Source organism: Hemibagrus wyckioides, linkage group LG29 (genome assembly GCF_019097595.1).
Source record: "Hemibagrus wyckioides isolate EC202008001 linkage group LG29, SWU_Hwy_1.0, whole genome shotgun sequence".
In the NCBI taxonomy this organism is placed as follows: Eukaryota; Metazoa; Chordata; class Actinopteri; order Siluriformes; family Bagridae; genus Hemibagrus; species Hemibagrus wyckioides.
The window spans coordinates 10,607,319-10,625,294 of NC_080738.1; the positions used below are offsets into that span (position 1 = coordinate 10,607,319).

The following is a 17,976-nucleotide window of genomic DNA, read 5'->3' on the forward strand; positions in this document are numbered from 1 at the left end:
GTAATAAAAGGAAGAAATCTTGAAAGGAACCATGCTCAAAAGGGAAAAACATCAGAATTTTGGTGATCATATTCATTGACTGGACAGATTCCAGTATATCACTAATTCCTTCACTTAAACCAAGCATTCACTCACGTTCATAATTTACGATCATGAGAACCGGATCAATCTTGGATGAATAAAGTCAGGAGGTGATTCAGTAAAAAGAACTCTTTCTCTCTCCTTCAACCAAGTGTAGCAGAGAGCAAGTCTCCGGAGAACCAAAGAACGCTTGGCCAGCAGAACCAGAGAAGGGAGCTGACATGACAGTGACTGATCACATCTCAAGAAATGAGAGATGCTAAACACGCCCTGCGTGACTGAGTGAGAGCTGGCTCATTTTCAGGGTGAAACAGTGTCCTTAAGAGCAGCACCCAACTGAGATTGGCCCTTCCTGAGATTGACTGTGAGGGAAGATTGCCTGGACCTAACAGATGTCCAATGAGTTAAACACAGACTAGTGAGATATTTATCATCATGACATTGAGCAGTGAGATATGTATCATCAAACCCTGACCAAAATCTGGTTCACATCAACAAACCAAGTGTACTTGGTGTCACGCAAGTGGATAAGGTATAAAGTGGTGCATTATGGGAAGAAGACTTTTCTTGTGAAAAAGGAACACTTTTAGAAACTTTCATGATGGAAGGAAAAAGAGAAAAGCTAAAGTAAAGAACCTTGATTTACCTCATGAGTTGGCTTTATTCATTTTCTTCATTGATTTTCAACATAGCTGTGAGCTAGCTTGACCCCAACATGGCTTTGGTGGCAAATCTGGGGGATGTGGTAGTTTAGTGGTTAAGGTTTTGGACTATTGATTGGAAGTTTGTGCGTTTGAATCCAAGTTTCACCAAGCCCCCACTGTTGGGGCCCTGAGCAAGGCCCTTAACCTTCAATTGTATAAAGTGTAAGTCTCTCTGGATAAGGGTGTTTGCCAAATGCCAGAAATGTAAATCTATTAAACTTTCCTATTTGGAATCACTTACTTGTCTCCTAAGGTTTGTCCTTGATACACTAACAATCATATTTAGTTCTTCATCTCTATTTTAAATATAATCTCTTTGAACTATTATATTCCCAGCATGTTTTTGGTTTAAGCAAATTAATACTTACTATTGGAATCTCACCAGGGTTCAGTGACTCCAACTCAAGCCATAGATGATTTTCCTCCTAGTTTAGCAACTAGAACATCCGCAGCATGGAGATTTGCATTCTCTTATTTAAACATTTCATCCACCTAATTCATCTCATGAGCTAATGCCATGAATAAGGCCTCCATAGTTTGAGTTTGGCATGTTCATTGAAAGAAAATACAAACATCTCTAGGGAAGTTGCTGCATCCACATCATAAAGGAAACACAGTAAATTCCCACTTTCCGACTAGGAAAAAAAACTCCTTCAATTGGGAATCATGAGTCACAGTTTTCTGACAGACCCGGTTTCTCTCACCAAACCTGGAAGTCAGCAACTAACTATACACTATACCCCGAGTCCAAGGTTTTAAAGTGGAGTTAGAGTTTAGATTATAATGGACGAATACTTCTGTTAAAGATTAGAAAGATTTACTGTTGTTTACCATGAACACAGTGATACGCTATTAGTTAGCTAATCTTAGATAAATAACAAACAATAACTTTTCTTGGTAAAAGAAGGTGATATGAGTGCCATGGGAATTCTGTCAAGATGAACAGGAAGTTTCATCTTCCTTAAATTTCCCAGATTCTGCTCGCTTATTAGCTAGTGTGTTTGACTCTCAGGTTGTGTCTCAATCAGCTCTCTAGTCCTCTAGGTAGTGCATCAGTATATGGTGTTTATGAGTTCAGACACTGAAATAGACTCTGGCTCACGAAACTTCAGAACACTGATGACTCAATTTCTGGTGATGTTCTAATTTCCACATCAGTCACTGTAAAAACCTAAACATATCAAACATACATTTTTTATATGCTGTCATATAATTTTGTGAGCTTAATCATGTGTTTCTGTCGTGAACTAAAGGCTCAGACAAACGTCAAATAAAGTTAAAAGTTACTTACATTCGGAGGCGAAGTTGGCTGAGATTTTGTCCGCCTTGTTTTTTCTTCAGAAAATATGATGTCATTTAGTGTAAGGGAACATAGTGAACATCGATGCTCCCTTTTTTTTAGGGAGTGAATGTTCCAGTGCATCGGAAGGCTTTCAAGATTAATGTTGAGCTTGAGACAGCTCTTAAAATGGCCGACCATCTGACCAATGCCCTCTGAGGAGCTGATCGAGACTTAACCTTAGATCACTTGTTGAAAGAGCCCAAAATTTGGTTCAAAATAATTCTGAATAAATTCTCTAGTGATCTAAAAAAAATTTTTACTTTTATTTTTCATAATCTTTTTATGTTATGGAGTTCATGGCCACAGGGGTGGATGGACTGTATGGGAAGTAAGTTTATATTTTCTCTCACCTTTCTCATGGTGAAAATGTTTCAAGCACAAAAATGAGCTTCAAGATTTAAGAGGTTTATTGTCATGTGCGCAGTGAAACACAGTGGTTTAGACCATACAATAAAAATTCTTACTTTGCACATCTTCCTTTAGACAAAATAATAGAAAGTAAATATGATAATTGAAGAAAATATATATATATATATATATATATATGCAATGATTTAACTATGAACACCTGAGTCTAGTCATCATTATATATTCTCTGTATTTGTGTGCCTATTGATGAAGGTGATAATCTGATCAGGTTATAAATAAAGGGGTTGGACAAAATTCTGTTATAGGGGTTAATATTATTTGGAGTTATTTTTTCGTTTTGTTGGAGAGAAGGTTTCTTGCTCCAACCTTTCTGAAGATATTCTGCTAGATAAATGGCACAGAAGTCCACTAGAAGATATTCAGAAGTTGTATGAATAGTTCTATTCCAAGAAGTTTGGAAGCTGTATTCAATGTAAATGGTGGTCTAGCACCTTATTAATAAATAGATATTATATATTTCATCGTTGTTCACAATATTTTGTCCAACCCCTGTAGTTAGCGAGTGGTGATGCTGTCTTTTATAACTTCGAACCACAGCAAACAGTCTATGACGTGTGCCCACTGAGCCTGGCAACATCTTAACATTGTAATCACAAATTTTCTTATGTACTTATGCCTGCGTAAGTATAGCGGAGAGTTCCAAGTGTGTGTTGGTTAAATCACAGTGGTGTATTTTCCATGAAGAGTGTGAAGTCAGCTTAAGAGTGGGCTATGTCATACAATCCCCTATCACTCAAACTACACCTTTTATAATAAGTCAACATGAAATGAGATTTGTTCTGCAGCCAGGTCGCAGATGGGAAATGGTGACTAATGCTGCTAGTCTCCAACATCTAAATCCTGAGGATCAACAACAACAACAACCCCCAAAAAGCTGTTTATTGCTTAAAGATGGTTCTGTTTAGTTAAACTTGGCAGGGTAAGAAATAATTCCCATGATCTTTCTTGGGGATCCATCTGTCCATCTCCTCTAAAAGCTTTTATTATTATTTTTGACTGCCAGAGCAATATCAAGCCAAAACATGTTTTCAGGAGTCTTAATACTAATGATACATGGTGCTGGAGGAATTTTGTTTCATTTTACTGTGTACTGCACCAATGGTTTATGGTTGAAATGACTTAAATATTAAATATTATGTTAATATAATCTATTTCAAGAATAAGTAAGGACTAAAACATTTAGGAGGTGCTGTTACAAGAAATTAATCAACATTAATTGCAAGACGGTGTGATGCAGAGTTACTGTAAAATAAATAAATAAATAAATAAATAAATAAAGTAAATTTATTATAATAATTGTTGCTATTATTTATGTATTTATTTGTTTATTTATTATTTATTTATTTTTATTATCCAACATCATAATGCCTTAAAGCATTGCAAAAATAAATAAGTTAATTCTTCACTTTTATTGACGTTATAAAATGCTGGCACTGGAGACTCCCCTCTCAAATATTAATAAAAATATATCAATTAACATCATCTCATTATACACTTAATATATTTTTTCTTAAATCTCACTTTTTTCCAAATCTGTGTATTTTTAGACTTATTAGAGTCCTGCCATTCGGAGCTGTCTAATCTAATAATAAAGAACAATTGGTATGAATCTTAAATATAACCTTTATTTTTTTTTAAAACAATTCTGAGTACAAAACAAACATTCATGGTTAATGTATTAAAATCAGTTTTAAATAAAGAAAAGATTCCCAACTGCATAGAGCTTTTATAAACCTGTGAATGGCACTGAATATACAAATAGAGTTAATTATTGCAGTTATTACTGTATTCATATATATAAGGCACTGCATGTTAGACTTTGGAGATTGAACTACATATTATACAAGGATTACAGTTAAAAACAAAACACCTTAAAGGCTTGAGGAAGGTATGTTGAAGTCGATTATTCCCAACTTCATCAGTGCTGCACGTACGATGGGGCTGTAACGTGTAACGTGGCTACAAGACGAACTAAGAAACGTCCTGCTTTAGCATGGATCATGACTACATCCTGAATTCACCCATACAAATCTTCAAAGTACACCCAATATTTGGCTGATTGATAGCTTGGACTGGGAAGAGAGATTTTTTTTTCCCCTCAGAATAACCTCACTGGAACTAATAAAGATGGCCAAGTGCTTTCCACTGCATTAGTCCGTTTAATCCATTTGTGGGAAACACTCAAAAGCTCTGCCGTACTGTGGCATTTGCCATCATTTCCTGGCTATTTATTGTTGCCACTGAGACTAGCTCCAAAGCAACGTTCATAAACGGAAAAAGGAAATGAATCAACGTAGATTTATTAACGTGGCATCATCCAACCACATAAACAGTGCCTAACTCTTTCATCAACAGACGCTGCAAACACTCCAGCGCTGTTCGAAATACCCTCAGAACAGAATGTTTTGTCCTCGGGATTAAAAATGATTTCACTTCATTAATTACGTTGCCTGAGAACATTTTAGTCAATACTGGAACTGAGCCATTGGACAGGGTTCAAGAAAGGAGAAAAAACTAGCTTAGAGTTTAATTTGTGTCCAACTCACACAGGATAACAAGGTCACACACTCACCACTCGGTGCTTATATTTAAAGAAGAACGAACTAGTGATGTGGGTCGGAAATAAAACGGGCTCCCTGCTATTATGACATAAATTGGAAATGAAAAAGAAGACATTATACTGTTATACTGAACTATACCTAGCATCAATCCCTGTCTCTCCATGACTTACTTTGTCTCATTGTCACAAAAGATCCTGTTAAACGCACACTTTCATCATCTCTGGTTAGTTAAAGCCACATATTCCTCTGCAACTCACTGCTAGCGGACGCCTTGTCTATCGACTCGTTATTCATATCGGCCGTCCCCATAGAAGAGCACGATCAACTATACAGAACATAAAGTATTAAAAAAAAAAAGACTCAACTTGCACAGTTGATAAATTCTTGGCACTGTGATGGTAGGGAACAAGAATGTAGCATATTGGATATGTTTAAACATGTGAAGAGGCAGTAGAGCAGCCGTTAGAAGGAGAACGGTCCCACGATGATGGTAAGCCGTAATAAGGAGCTGGAGCGATAGTTTGTGGCGGTGTGGTGGGTGATCATCTCTAGATCGATGATTATCTCAAGAGGGCCCTCTAGGGACTTGGTCAACACCAGCATTGCGCTGACGTTGCTGGAACGCTGTAAACAGGGACATGTGATCAGCTTTATGATCATGCACTAAAGTTAAATGTACTAACTGATAATATTTATATAAAGTAGGAATATAAGCAAAGCAAACACATTTTTATAACCCATAATTATATTTTTTGAATATTTTAATAGAATCACAGACAGCGATGCATTTACATCACACATCCTTAGTAACTGCCTGGTCAAGGTTGTGGAGATTGAAATTTTGCTATTAGTTTGTTTATGTTTTGGTAAAAAAATTAGGCAATATTGTGGGCAGGTACAAAATCAGTGATCAAGCAGGCTTTAATAATAAAAAAAAGCTTTAGGCCACACCCATTTCTGGTTTAATGCCAAGTACAGAAACAGATATGAATATTTGGAGTACAAAACAGATAGAAATAATAGTATTGCATTGCTCACCCTCAGGAAGAACTCTCCTCCTTCATTGCCGGATCTGATCCTGAAGGTGTTGTGCGTGTTGCTGTAGATGTTGGTGGCTTGGATCTGGAAAATGTCTGCTGGTACGGTCCGGTCAGAGTGAATGTTCATGTACTTGTAGACGATGGACTGTGGCAAGCCACGGCACGCACTCGTAGATGAACAGACACAGCGGCTGGGAAGAAAAAGGAAAGTCAAAATCCACGCCTTTTGGAGTATTTGTTAGTACCAACACACACAGAAATTCAATAGTCTTCGTCCTTGAGTCAATTTGGAGAAGACATTTCACACAATGTACAATATCAGGGATGCATCGAACCCATGCTTTCAAACCAAGTACAATCTTTTTGGTGAAATGTTAATTAAGTTGATTTCTGCCAGCAATGATCTCCTTGTCTAGAGTTTCTAGCTTGATGTTTCAGCTTTTAAACAGTATCTTATAGGCATAATGATAGCAATCATGAGGTCCTTTGAGTGAAAAGTAGAACCTATGAGCGAAGAGGAAGGAATCCCACGTGTCTCATACACACACAGCATGCTAGCAAATATCTTTGTGTTTGCACAATTCACTGCTCAGTTGACACTGCTCAATTCACTGCTCAGCTAATGACCCTGCTAACTGATACTACTCTGCATGCTCAGGTTTCCTATTAAATACACAATTTAAACTGCAGTCTTGTAATACAGTATGCTTAAGTATTATAGTTGTTCAAAATGCATTGGGCTTTGCTTCGATCACATTCGTTATTCATGATGGCATTGTTGGATCAGTATGGATTGTATGAGTGTGACTATAAGTAAATGAACATGTGTTGTACTGATAACTGTATGACTGTCACTACATATCTTCGCACTATATATACACAATAATTTCCAGCAATTTAGAGCAATTATACAAAAATTCAGAGCAAACATCAACAATTTGATTTCATACATAAGTGATAAATGTTCAATTATCCAACGAAGAATCAATATAGTACACTGTATGGCCAAAAGTATATAATTGTCTAGGAAGCACAAGTGTATGGCGAACACATTTAGAATGAACTGAAACGTAAAGACCAGCTTCTTGTGCTCTTGTTGCTGAAAAGTCCCCACAAAGCCACGTCCCAAAATCTAAAGTTAAAGCAGCAGAGAAACTCATTAATACCCATGAGATTACACTGGGATTTTACTCAGGTGTACACACACTTTTAAACCATATGATATAAGTGCAGCTTGTCCTAGCACCCAAAATCCTGTCCTTTACGGATGCGTCCAGTTGTGAAAATGCTGCCAGATGAACTTACTTTTCTGTCGTGCGCACATAAGGCTCTTGACAGGGGTTTTTCGGGTAACACCGGAAGCCTCCGTAGTAGTTCCAGCAGAACTCATCCTCGCTGCATTTGTGGCCGGTTTCACACTCATTAATGTCTGAGGTTAAACACAGAGGAAAAATTTTCATATATGTATATATTATAGAAATGACACAGATTCTTTATTTGCAGTAGTTAAAGCCGGTACGTTCACCAGTAGTATGAAGTCGCAAGAGGGCGGTACTACCACTCCTGATCGCCATGGTAATAATATTTATCAGTGGGTGGCGTCAGATTTCTTGCTAGAGTGTATATGCATCATGATGAGTGTGAGTTCTAATATCTTCACTCCCATTGGTAGTCGCTGCACCGAGACGCTCCGAGTTCAATTTTTCTCACTGGACACACCCAGATCTAGCGGCTAACGGTTGCTAGTTGCTCAAGCCATTAGATTTCATTGCAAATCTGTAGCTCTGCTGCTGTGATTCACTGTATGTGTGAACGTGGCCTTAGTGTTAACCAAACGTTGATTATTTTCCAATAACAGCATGTGTTTTATTTCTTCAGCAATTTGCCAATAATAGCAACTTATAATTTATTAAATAATATCTCCTTACAGAAAGTTTAACCGTATCAACAAGCATGTTTTTACCAACATATTAAAAAATATATTATTAGCATTAAAGAGAAACTATTAGGTGTGAGAATCAACAAATGAATAATTAAATGTAAAATCACAATCTTCTAAACAATCAAATTTGGGAATTCAGTGTGGTACAAGTATAACTGTAGAAGCAGTGTTGCAGTACCCACAAATTTTATATGTGCCAGTTTCCCAGGGTTTTTACTTTTAGTGTGTCTCCTTTAAATTGAGGCTTAGGCTTAATCTCTGCCTGACAAACTAGCCCACAGAGTCTTACTTACTAAACCCCTGGTCTCGCTGTTACAGTAAAGCGGGATATTCGAAACCATGGGCTATCCCCAACTTTACAGCTGAGACAAGCCTGGAGTTTATTGAGGTTCACACACACACACACACACATCAAACACTTCTACATCATCAAAGTACCCTAGGAACCGAAGGGAACTATTTCTGACACAGCAGCAGAGAATCATCAAGAGACTCTCACTCACTTTCCAACCTATTCACCTAACCCGTAGGAGAGGAAAAAATAACACTGTTCCTCATTTGAAACTCTTTGGAAAAAAATGAAAAGATACCCCACAGACATAAATCTCTCTTTTGGGGGCTGAAACACTAACGCCTTGTTCGTGCGCACCCCGAGCTTTCGCATTCTTTCCATGACAGTCTGGTTGAGAGCTCTGAGCCCATATTCCGTTGTATATCTCCTTGGGCGCTGACATGTCCAATTTTGATACAGATCCGAATTGGGTATGGGCGGTTGGAGAGATAATCATATTTCAATCCCAAAGAGAAGCAGGGGCCAAGTACCTTGACACGTTCTTGTTCCCTGGAGCTCATATCCTTCAGGGCAAGTGCAGGAATATTCTCCAGGGCTGTTAATGCAGGCGTATTGGCACATGTAGCGCGAGAAGGCACACTCGTCAATGTCTGGAAGCAGAAACAAAAAAATATGAAGCTGTTTAAACTGAGCCCAACATTTGCCTGCATAGCAAGTAAGTGCTTTTAATAATAGACATGGCCCAAAGCAACTTTACAGGAATATAAAAATTACGAATAAAACGTAAAATTTAAATTTATATTTATCCCTAATGAGCAAGCCAGAGGTGACAGTGACCAGAAAAAACTTCCTAAAACAATGAGGAAGAAAGTTTAAGAGTCAGAAGGGAACTCATCCACATCTGGGTGACACCGGATAGTGCGATTATAAATAATTTTAACTGTCTACTAAATATTTAAGTGCAATAGTGTATTAGTAATAATATAATTTCTAAAGACTGGGTAAATGAGGCAGCACAAGATAGATATGACATAATCGAGGGTAAATACCTTGTAACTTCATTATATCACATTTTGGTTACAGAAATATAAAGGCATCAAATACAGCCATCTACTGTAATACATTTTCCGTATGTGGAATACAAATCTCTGAATGCCATTGACTTGCATTTGCTTCAATTCCAATAAATGATACTCAAATTATACTCTTCATTTCCCCACCAATAAGTGCTGTAGTAGTCACTTTTTCCCCGTTATACTATGCATCCTATTGTGAAAGAAAAATATCAGCGAGAATCAAGGGGAAGCTGTATAAGACAGTGGTGAGACTGGCCATGCTGTATGGTTGACACAGTTGGACAGGATCAGGAACGAGTACATCAGAGGGACAGCTCATGTTGGACATTTGGGGGACAGAGTTAGGGAGGCCAGATTAAGATGGTTTGGACATGTTCAGAGGAGGGAGAGTGAGTATATTGGTAGGAGAATGTTGGACATGGAGCTGCCAGGCAGGAGGAAAAGAGGAAGGCCAAAGAGGAGGTATATGGATGTAATAAATGAGGATATGAAGCAAGTGGGTGTTGAGGATGCAGAAGATAGGGATAGGTGGAGAGAGATGATTCGCTGTGGCGACCCCTGAAGGGAAAAGCCGAAAGAAGAAGAAGATACAGAACCAAAATGAATAAGAAGATTAAAAATTCAATCTGTAAATGAAAAATTGTAAATTTGATTGCAGATATCCAGGTTTTTGAGGTTTCAAGTTAATTATATTAATTCATTATTCTTAACATCAAATAATGGCAGCCCTACATACATCCATTACATGGGGATGGCAATAACATTGATAAAGATCCATGTACATAAAATTCCTAAATTTGAGTATACAGCTCTGTGTAAATGGCATCACTAAACTGGACAAGAGTTGTGATGTCAAACTCCACAGTTGTACTAAAGGCTCATATCAAAGCAGACTTTGCAGTTTTTCATCCATTTTTCATGTTTTTCCTAGCCAACCAGGTGTGAATGTTCTACTTTTATTGTAGCAGTTGTATACACTCTTATACTATAAAAAAAAGCATGTATTTGTGTCCGTTTTATGCCTAGCAGGGGGCTCACATCCTTCCCATTTCCCATTTCAATGCTCACCAGCAGCTAAATGCGGTCACGATACTCTATATACAGAAACCCAACAGTATACTGACTAATCTTATGACAGACTTGTGGTAATAAAATAATTCATTTTTTATTGTTTATACCCATTTAAAGGGTTAATGTTACTGTATGAAAGGGTTAATGTTAACCTTTTTCATACACAAAAAATTTTTTAAGTAGTGTATTCTGTTACATGTCACAGAATAGTGATCAGTTTTGATATATACAGTATATTGGTGCCTTTTTGAAGTGAAATTTAAAGCAGACTTCTTTATCATCTTGTATATAAATTTTTTGATGTAGACTTTTTTCAGTGAACCATGATGTCAGTTTGCTAATCAGAAGTGGTTGTAAATAAGGGTGAAAAAACTTCTGCTATAGTATATTTTTCCCAAGTGTCTGTTTCAGTCCATTTTCCTGGATCCATGTTTGGAGTGTTTTTTGTTAATGCATTGGCCCTACCATATAATATCACTCCTGGCTGGCTCGCCATTAAAATCTCTATCTATCTATCTATCTATCTATCTATCTATCTATCTATCTATCTATCTATCTATCTATCTATCTATCTATCTATCAGTACAGCAGATTTCAGCTGTGCAAGCACAATTGCAAAAGTGTTTTCCAATATTCGTGATAAAATGATTAGCTTGGATTAGCAAACATAACATGGGCCTGAAACCGAGGACTGATGGTTGCTAATAATGGGCCTCATTATCTGATTCAGTTTATATTTTTGAAATGGATAAAAATGGGTTTTTCTTTGGAAAAGATGGCAATTTTCAAAAATTTGTAGTGTGTATAACTCAGTGCTTACAACGGTGAGTGAAAATGACCAGCAGTCACTAGCTAGCAGTAGAATAGTTAGTTAGTGGTATAGTTATACAAGTTATAAGTAAGTACATATTATTGTACTGTGTTAAATACTAGATTCTAGCCAGGTACTTTATCCTGGCTGTTAGTCTGCCATAAGTCATACCCACCTATACAGGAAACGGAGTCTGCTGCCAGCTCATAACCCTGGTTACAGTGGCAGATAAAGGAGCCCATAAGGTTGTAGCACTGATGATCACACGGCTGATTCGCTTGACACTCGTTCACGTCTAAAACGAAGATCATATCAAGTGATAATGCTAAGAGAAAGACATGTTTAATTTAAAAAAAAAAAGGCTATGCAAATTAGACAATGCCAAAAATGTGTTTGTAATATATAAATGCATATTACATATTATTATATATCAACTTATTATTGGGTAGCAAATCAAATCTAAATGTTTTAGTAGTTTATGAATAAGGCAAATCGGCCCATGCTACTTCACATTACTGAACAGTCCTTTTTAGAACATTTTATACTTTGATAGTGCGGCAAAAAAAAGTCAAGTGAAAATATCTTGAATATAAAACTATTTTCTTAAGATATATCATTGATATTATGCTAAAAATAAAACAAATACACAAACTTCATATACTTCATTAAACTATATGAACCTAAAATATATGAACCAACCGGTCTCTTCCAAGTACACATGACTATCAGTGTAAATATATAAATAAATCTGTATATATATATATATATATATATATATATATGTTTAAAAATCATGTAAAATAAAACACTGCTTTACAAATAAAAATATGTTGATAATAATATCATAAAAATATATATTTTGCAGTATTTTAATTACACTGAAATTATATATTTTTATGATCATTTTGGACTCAAATACATAGTACACCAAGTCAGATTATTTTCCACCCTCAGTGGAAAAAAAATGAAGTGGAAAAACAATCTAAAGGGAAAAACAGAAAGAAACCTGATTGCATAAGCGTACACATTCTTTTTAGATCTGGAGATGAGGCTGTGTTCAGAATGAATGAAGATCTCACGTTGAAAAGTAATACAGCTGTCATACTGCTGTCATCAACGAAATGATTCTGATTGACCCACAAATTAAAAGATGAGCGGTTTGTGTAGCATATTCCAAAAACATTAGATGTACCATGGAACAAAATACAGGCAATCAAACAACAAATAGAGCAAATGGAGCACAGGAACAGAACGTCCCTCCAAAATCTATAAAAAGACAAAGCAAACGCTTTACTAGGGAGGCTGCCAAAAGGCATCCAGGAACAGTAAAGGAGCTACAGGAATATCTGACAAGCACTGATTACTCTCTGCATGTTACAGCAATTTCTTCACATGTCTGTGTTATGGGGTAGGACGGCTAGACGGAAGAATTTCTCACACAAAAAAAAAAAAACACGAGGCAAAATGTGTTCCAAAATGTATAATAATTCTATAATTACATACGATACGTTTGGTGAAAAAGACATCAGCACATCGCCTAAAGAACTCTATATAATCACAGCACAGCATGGTGGTGGTAGCATCATGCTTTAAGGCTGCTTTTCTTCAGCCAGAACTGGGGCTTTTTTTTTTTTTTAAGGTGGAGGGAATTATGATTAGCTACAAACATCAGCAGATTTTGGAGTACAGTTTTCACGTCTCTGATAGTAAGCTAAAAGAGGATCAGGCCTAAATCCAACAAAAAAATCTGTGGGGTGACCTGAAATCCTTAAAAATTTTTTAATTTTTTTAAATATTACCAGGCCAAAAAGACTGGGTGGTGAAATAAAAACAAAAGGTGCTTCAAGAAAGTATTACTTTAAGGGTATGAAAACGTATCCAACTATTTATTATTATTATTATTAATTTATTTTTTTATAATAATAATAATTATTATTATTATTATTATTATTATTATTATTATTATTATTATTATTATTATTATTATTTTACAAGGTTTTTATTTTATTTATTTTTTGCATTTTACCAAGTTTTTTATTATATTATTTTTCCCTGAAAAGTTTCTGATTGTTTTTTTTTATTTTATTGTAATTTCACGCTGAGGGTGAAATGGTTTTTTATTTTTTGTTTTTACTTCACAGAATCCTTTCATTATAACATTATAACACTGGTGTGTAGACTTTCTATATTCTATTTATAATCAAATCATCATGAACGTTTTTGCAAGTTTCAGCTGAATTAATACTTCAACAATTAAAGACATGGAACCCAGTGCAACAGCGCCACTAATGCTTTTAAGACACGTATACAGAAAGCTATGAAGAAGTTGTAGAGGCTGGGGCTGATTTCTTTCTAGTGCATACTGTAGATTCATGCAGACTGATCAGTGACAGCTGTAACATGAAGATGTACGCGAAGTACAATCGCAGTGGTAATGAACATGAACAAGGTGGATTATTTACACCTTTGGAGTAGAAAGTCCAGGTTTTTTGAAGTACCACGCACCATGACCCATTGAAACACATCTCAATCTGTGTACTTATGAGGTAATGCATTGATCAAAAATATCAGAAAATAGTTTCATTTTGAGGCTATTTATGGATTTTTATCTCTGCTTTTGTCTAAAATATTGACCAGGGAACTCTGAGAAGTGTATGAGCTGGTTTTAGTGTATTGGTAGAATCAAAATAGTATCTCTCTCTCTCTCTCTCTCTCTCTCTCTCTCTCTCTCTCTGAGCATAATCACAAAATTTAACACCTCTGTTTTTCTTCTTCCCATCTTAAGGGTCCAAATAGTGATGGCGATTTGGCTGAAACTCTGAACACTCTCCTTATTTGCTTTATTTATACATACACTTCATATCTAATTCCTAAATCTCTTCTTTGCAGATGCTGAGGCTTATCTCTACCTCTCGTTTTTCTCTTTTACACAATTTTAACAAGTTGTCCCTATTGTAACACAGTGTTTGTGTACAGAGTCAGAGTGACTGGATTGACTCACTCACCCACACAGCTGTGGTTGTTGCTGGCCAGCTGGTAGCCAGGGTTACACTCGCAGTAGTAGGATCCTGGGACGTTCACACATCTGTGCATGCAGTAGTGTGACATGAGGCACTCGTCTCTATCTGTGGACACCCACACACACAGTTCTGTTCTGTTGACAGTGTTCCCCAAAACTGTCTAAAAGATCATTTCTCTCGTGTTGAGTGTTTGTGCTATTCTATTACTATGAATAGTAAATATATTCATGTATAATAGTTGATTACTTTCCCATTAGAGCAGCTGGCAGGTTCAGAATGAATGTATTTGTTCTCAAACCTTTACCTACTTCTAAAGTAATAACTTTATTAACTCACTGGGATTTATAAGGCGGATCACCAAAGGCTAATCTGTTGTTATATAAAAAGGAAAAACTAATCATTATTAATAGAGTGAAGCTTTCTGTAAAGAAATGTTAATTCAGCATTTCTGGAAGGAGTCTCCAGTGTCAGCTCTAAGTTTACAGTAATTTTTTGGGGGGGAGACTTTGTGCTTTATGGACAGCTGCATTTTTATATTATTCTTCTTCTCATTATTATTCTATTCTATTCTATTATATGTTATATTTTAAAGAGAGTAAAAATGACTGGTAAAGGGGAACGTTATGTGTTTATACCAGTTAAAACATTGTGACAACTAATTAGGAACTTGTTTTGCATATGTTCCACAAAATTAATGTAGCTAGCTCTTTTACATTTCTAGCATTTGGCAGATACTCATATCCAGAGCAACTTACAGTTTATCTCATTTTATACAACTGAACAAATGAGGGTTAAGGGCCTTGCTCAGGGACCCAGCAGTGGCAGCTTAGTGGACCTGGGATCCTAACTCACAGTCATCCGATCAGTTGTCCAGCATCACTAAGTTTCTACATTCCCACAAGCATCAGTTAAAAAAAATACCAAATTAAAAATTGTATTCATTGGTAATTAATACAAACCAGAAATCTACTGAACTCTATATATCTATATATATATATACACTACCGCTTAAAAGATTGGGATCACTCAAAAATGTTATTGTTTTCCAAGGAAACACACACGAAATTAGTCTGAATAGAAAATATAGCAAAAGAACAGGACCTGAGAGTTAGAAATAATGATTTTTATGGAAATGATGAATGTTTTCTTCAAACTTTGCCTTCATCAAAAAAACCACCTTTTGCAGGAATTACAGTCTGGTCATTCTAGCGGTCAATTTTTTAAGACAATCTGATGAGCTTTCACCCCATGCTGCCTGGAGCATCTCCCACAAGATGGATTGGCTGATAGAGTCTTCCTCCATATATATGTATATATATATATACTGTATATTATCTCTGTTACTGTTGTACATACAATGTACATAATGCAGAATATATATACATACAGAATACATACTTCTCTATGCACATTCTGACATAGCCTTATTTATCGATGCACATATTTTCATATTTATCTATACTTGTTCATACTTGTTCACATGCACTTGCACAATTTCTACTATTTGCACTTCTGGTAGATGCTAAATGCCATATGCCAAATGTCTGTCTGTCTGTCTATCTATCTATCTATCTATCTATCTATCTATCTATCTATCTATCTATCTATCTATCTGTAAATCTAGTAAAGGTACAAATGGTAGTGTAGCACTATTTTGTCTGAGATTTGCATGACTCACTCTCATAACTACATACAATCCACCCCAAAAAGTAAAAAAAAAATGGTTTGCTTCTCTCCCATACACAGCTCTCTAGTCTTCATGTTGGTTTAACACCAAATACAGTCTTCACAGGTGAAGAGGTGAAGAAGGTACAGGAGTTTAAGTACTTGGGGTCAACAGTCCAGAGTAATGGAGAGTGTGGGAAAAAGGTAAAGAAGTGAGTGCAGGCAGGTTGGAATGGGTGGAGAAAGGTGTTGGGAGTTCTGTGTGATAGAAAAATTTCAGCGAGAAGGTGTACAAGACAGTGGTGAGACCGGCCAAGCTGTATGGTTTAGAGGCAGTGACACTGAGGAAGAGACAGGAGTCAGAGCTGGAGGTAGCAGAGCTGAAGATGTTGAGGTTCTCTTTGGGAGTGACACGGTTGGACAGGATTAGGAACGAGTACATCAGAGGGACAGCTCATGTTGGACATTTGGGGGACAGAGTTAGGGAGGCCAGATTAGGATGGTTTGGACATGTTCAGAGGAGGGAGAGTGAGTATATTGGTAGGAGAATGTAGGACGTGGAGGATGTAATAAATGAGGATATGAAGCTAGTGGGTGCAAGTGTTGAGGATGCAGAAGATAGGGATAGGTGGAGAGAGATGATTCGCTGTGGCCACCCCTTTAGGGAAATGCCGAAAGAAGAAAAAGACAGTCTTCACAGGTGAAACCCAGGGCTCAAATTAATATGAGACATTCAAAGTTTTGAATAATCCATTTTACAAAGCACACCTGGTTACAAGAAACACCTGTCTGTCACATGTCCAAATATTTTTGACCACATGAAAAATGGATGGGTTTAAACGAAACATGCCATGATGCAAAGTTATTTAACAAATCTAGATGTAAATATCAGAATTTGAAAGCTATAACTTGGATCTATTATCTCGTATTATGATCCCTTTTTTTACATGGCAAAAACAAAGAAAATTAGCCTTGCTGTTTTAATACTTTTGCATGGGGACTGTACCTTTCCTAGTAATTTCTCTGCAGTTACTGAATAATTGATATTAGGTAGTATAGTGTAGAACTGAATAACACGCCAAGAGAGACTGTAATTTGAAGAAATGTTATCTCAAGCAACTCAAAAGATGTACACTACTATAGTGTGGGCAAAACCCACTTACGTGAATTAATTAGTGCAAATTTTTTAATCAGTCTGATTGTCTGACCAAGTATTCATGACTGTTTTGCCATTATTATCTGACCCAGTTAACGGGAATTATGTAAAAGAGTGCTAGCAGGTTGCTAGGTTGCTCAAACAGCATAAAGAGGTGATATTAGCAAGCTAGCAAGCTAACATATGCTCACTAGTTAAAACCTCTGGTCACTGCTGGTGTGTGTATTTTTATTACACTATGTGGTGATATATGGTGTAACATTTCATCAGAGCCATGTACTCAGCACTCACTTTGGTAGGGCAAATCCAAATCTTATTAACATACTCTATTACAGGGGTCAAAATACAGACAAACACACTTTTTAAAACAATTTAAAGAAACAGGATTCTCACCCACACATTGGTCACCATTCTTCTGGTATCCTGGTGTGCACTGGCACAGGAAAGATCCTCGAGTGTTATAACAGATCTGATCTGGACCGCATGTGTGCCTTCCTGTATTACACTCATCTATATCTGCTCACACACAAACACACAAACATGGAAACAAACAACAAGTTTGTCATGTGGCAAAAGAAATTTGGGACCTGGGTCCTGAGGTCAGGTTATACATGTTTCTGTACATGTTCTCCCCATGAGTTCTGTTTCCTCCTGCCTCCCAAAAACATGTCAGTAGGTGGATTGGCTAAGATAAATTGCCCTTGGGCATGAATGTGTGTGTGTGTGTGTGCTTCTCAGCCAGTTTGTATTCCCGGGACAGGACAGGCTATGGATCCACCACTGAGT

The 17,976-nt window shown here is 36.6% G+C and overlaps 1 protein-coding gene across 7 annotated transcripts in view; it reads right to left on the bottom strand.

Annotated features, from left to right (window-relative positions):
• Positions 1-4,331: 4,331 nt before the first annotated feature.
• The window catches only part of efemp1 (EGF containing fibulin extracellular matrix protein 1), a 32,498-nt gene continuing 18,853 nt past the window's right edge, over positions 4,332-17,976 (bottom strand). For 2 of the 7 annotated variants that reach the window (XM_058384792.1, XM_058384791.1), the window contains exons 5-11: positions 17,584-17,706; positions 14,355-14,474; positions 11,525-11,644; positions 8,922-9,041; positions 7,463-7,586; positions 6,156-6,348; positions 4,332-5,741 (exon numbers count right to left, since the gene is read on the bottom strand). In XM_058384792.1, the coding sequence (XP_058240775.1) occupies positions 5,580-5,741; positions 6,156-6,348; positions 7,463-7,586; positions 8,922-9,041; positions 11,525-11,644; positions 14,355-14,474; positions 17,584-17,706 (962 nt within the window). In that variant the 3' untranslated portion in view covers positions 4,332-5,579. The remainder of the gene's footprint in view (positions 5,742-6,155; positions 6,349-7,462; positions 7,587-8,921; positions 9,042-11,524; positions 11,645-14,354; positions 14,475-17,583; positions 17,707-17,976) is intronic. The other 5 variants (XM_058384793.1, XM_058384795.1, XM_058384797.1 and 2 more) reach the window with 5 other exon arrangements.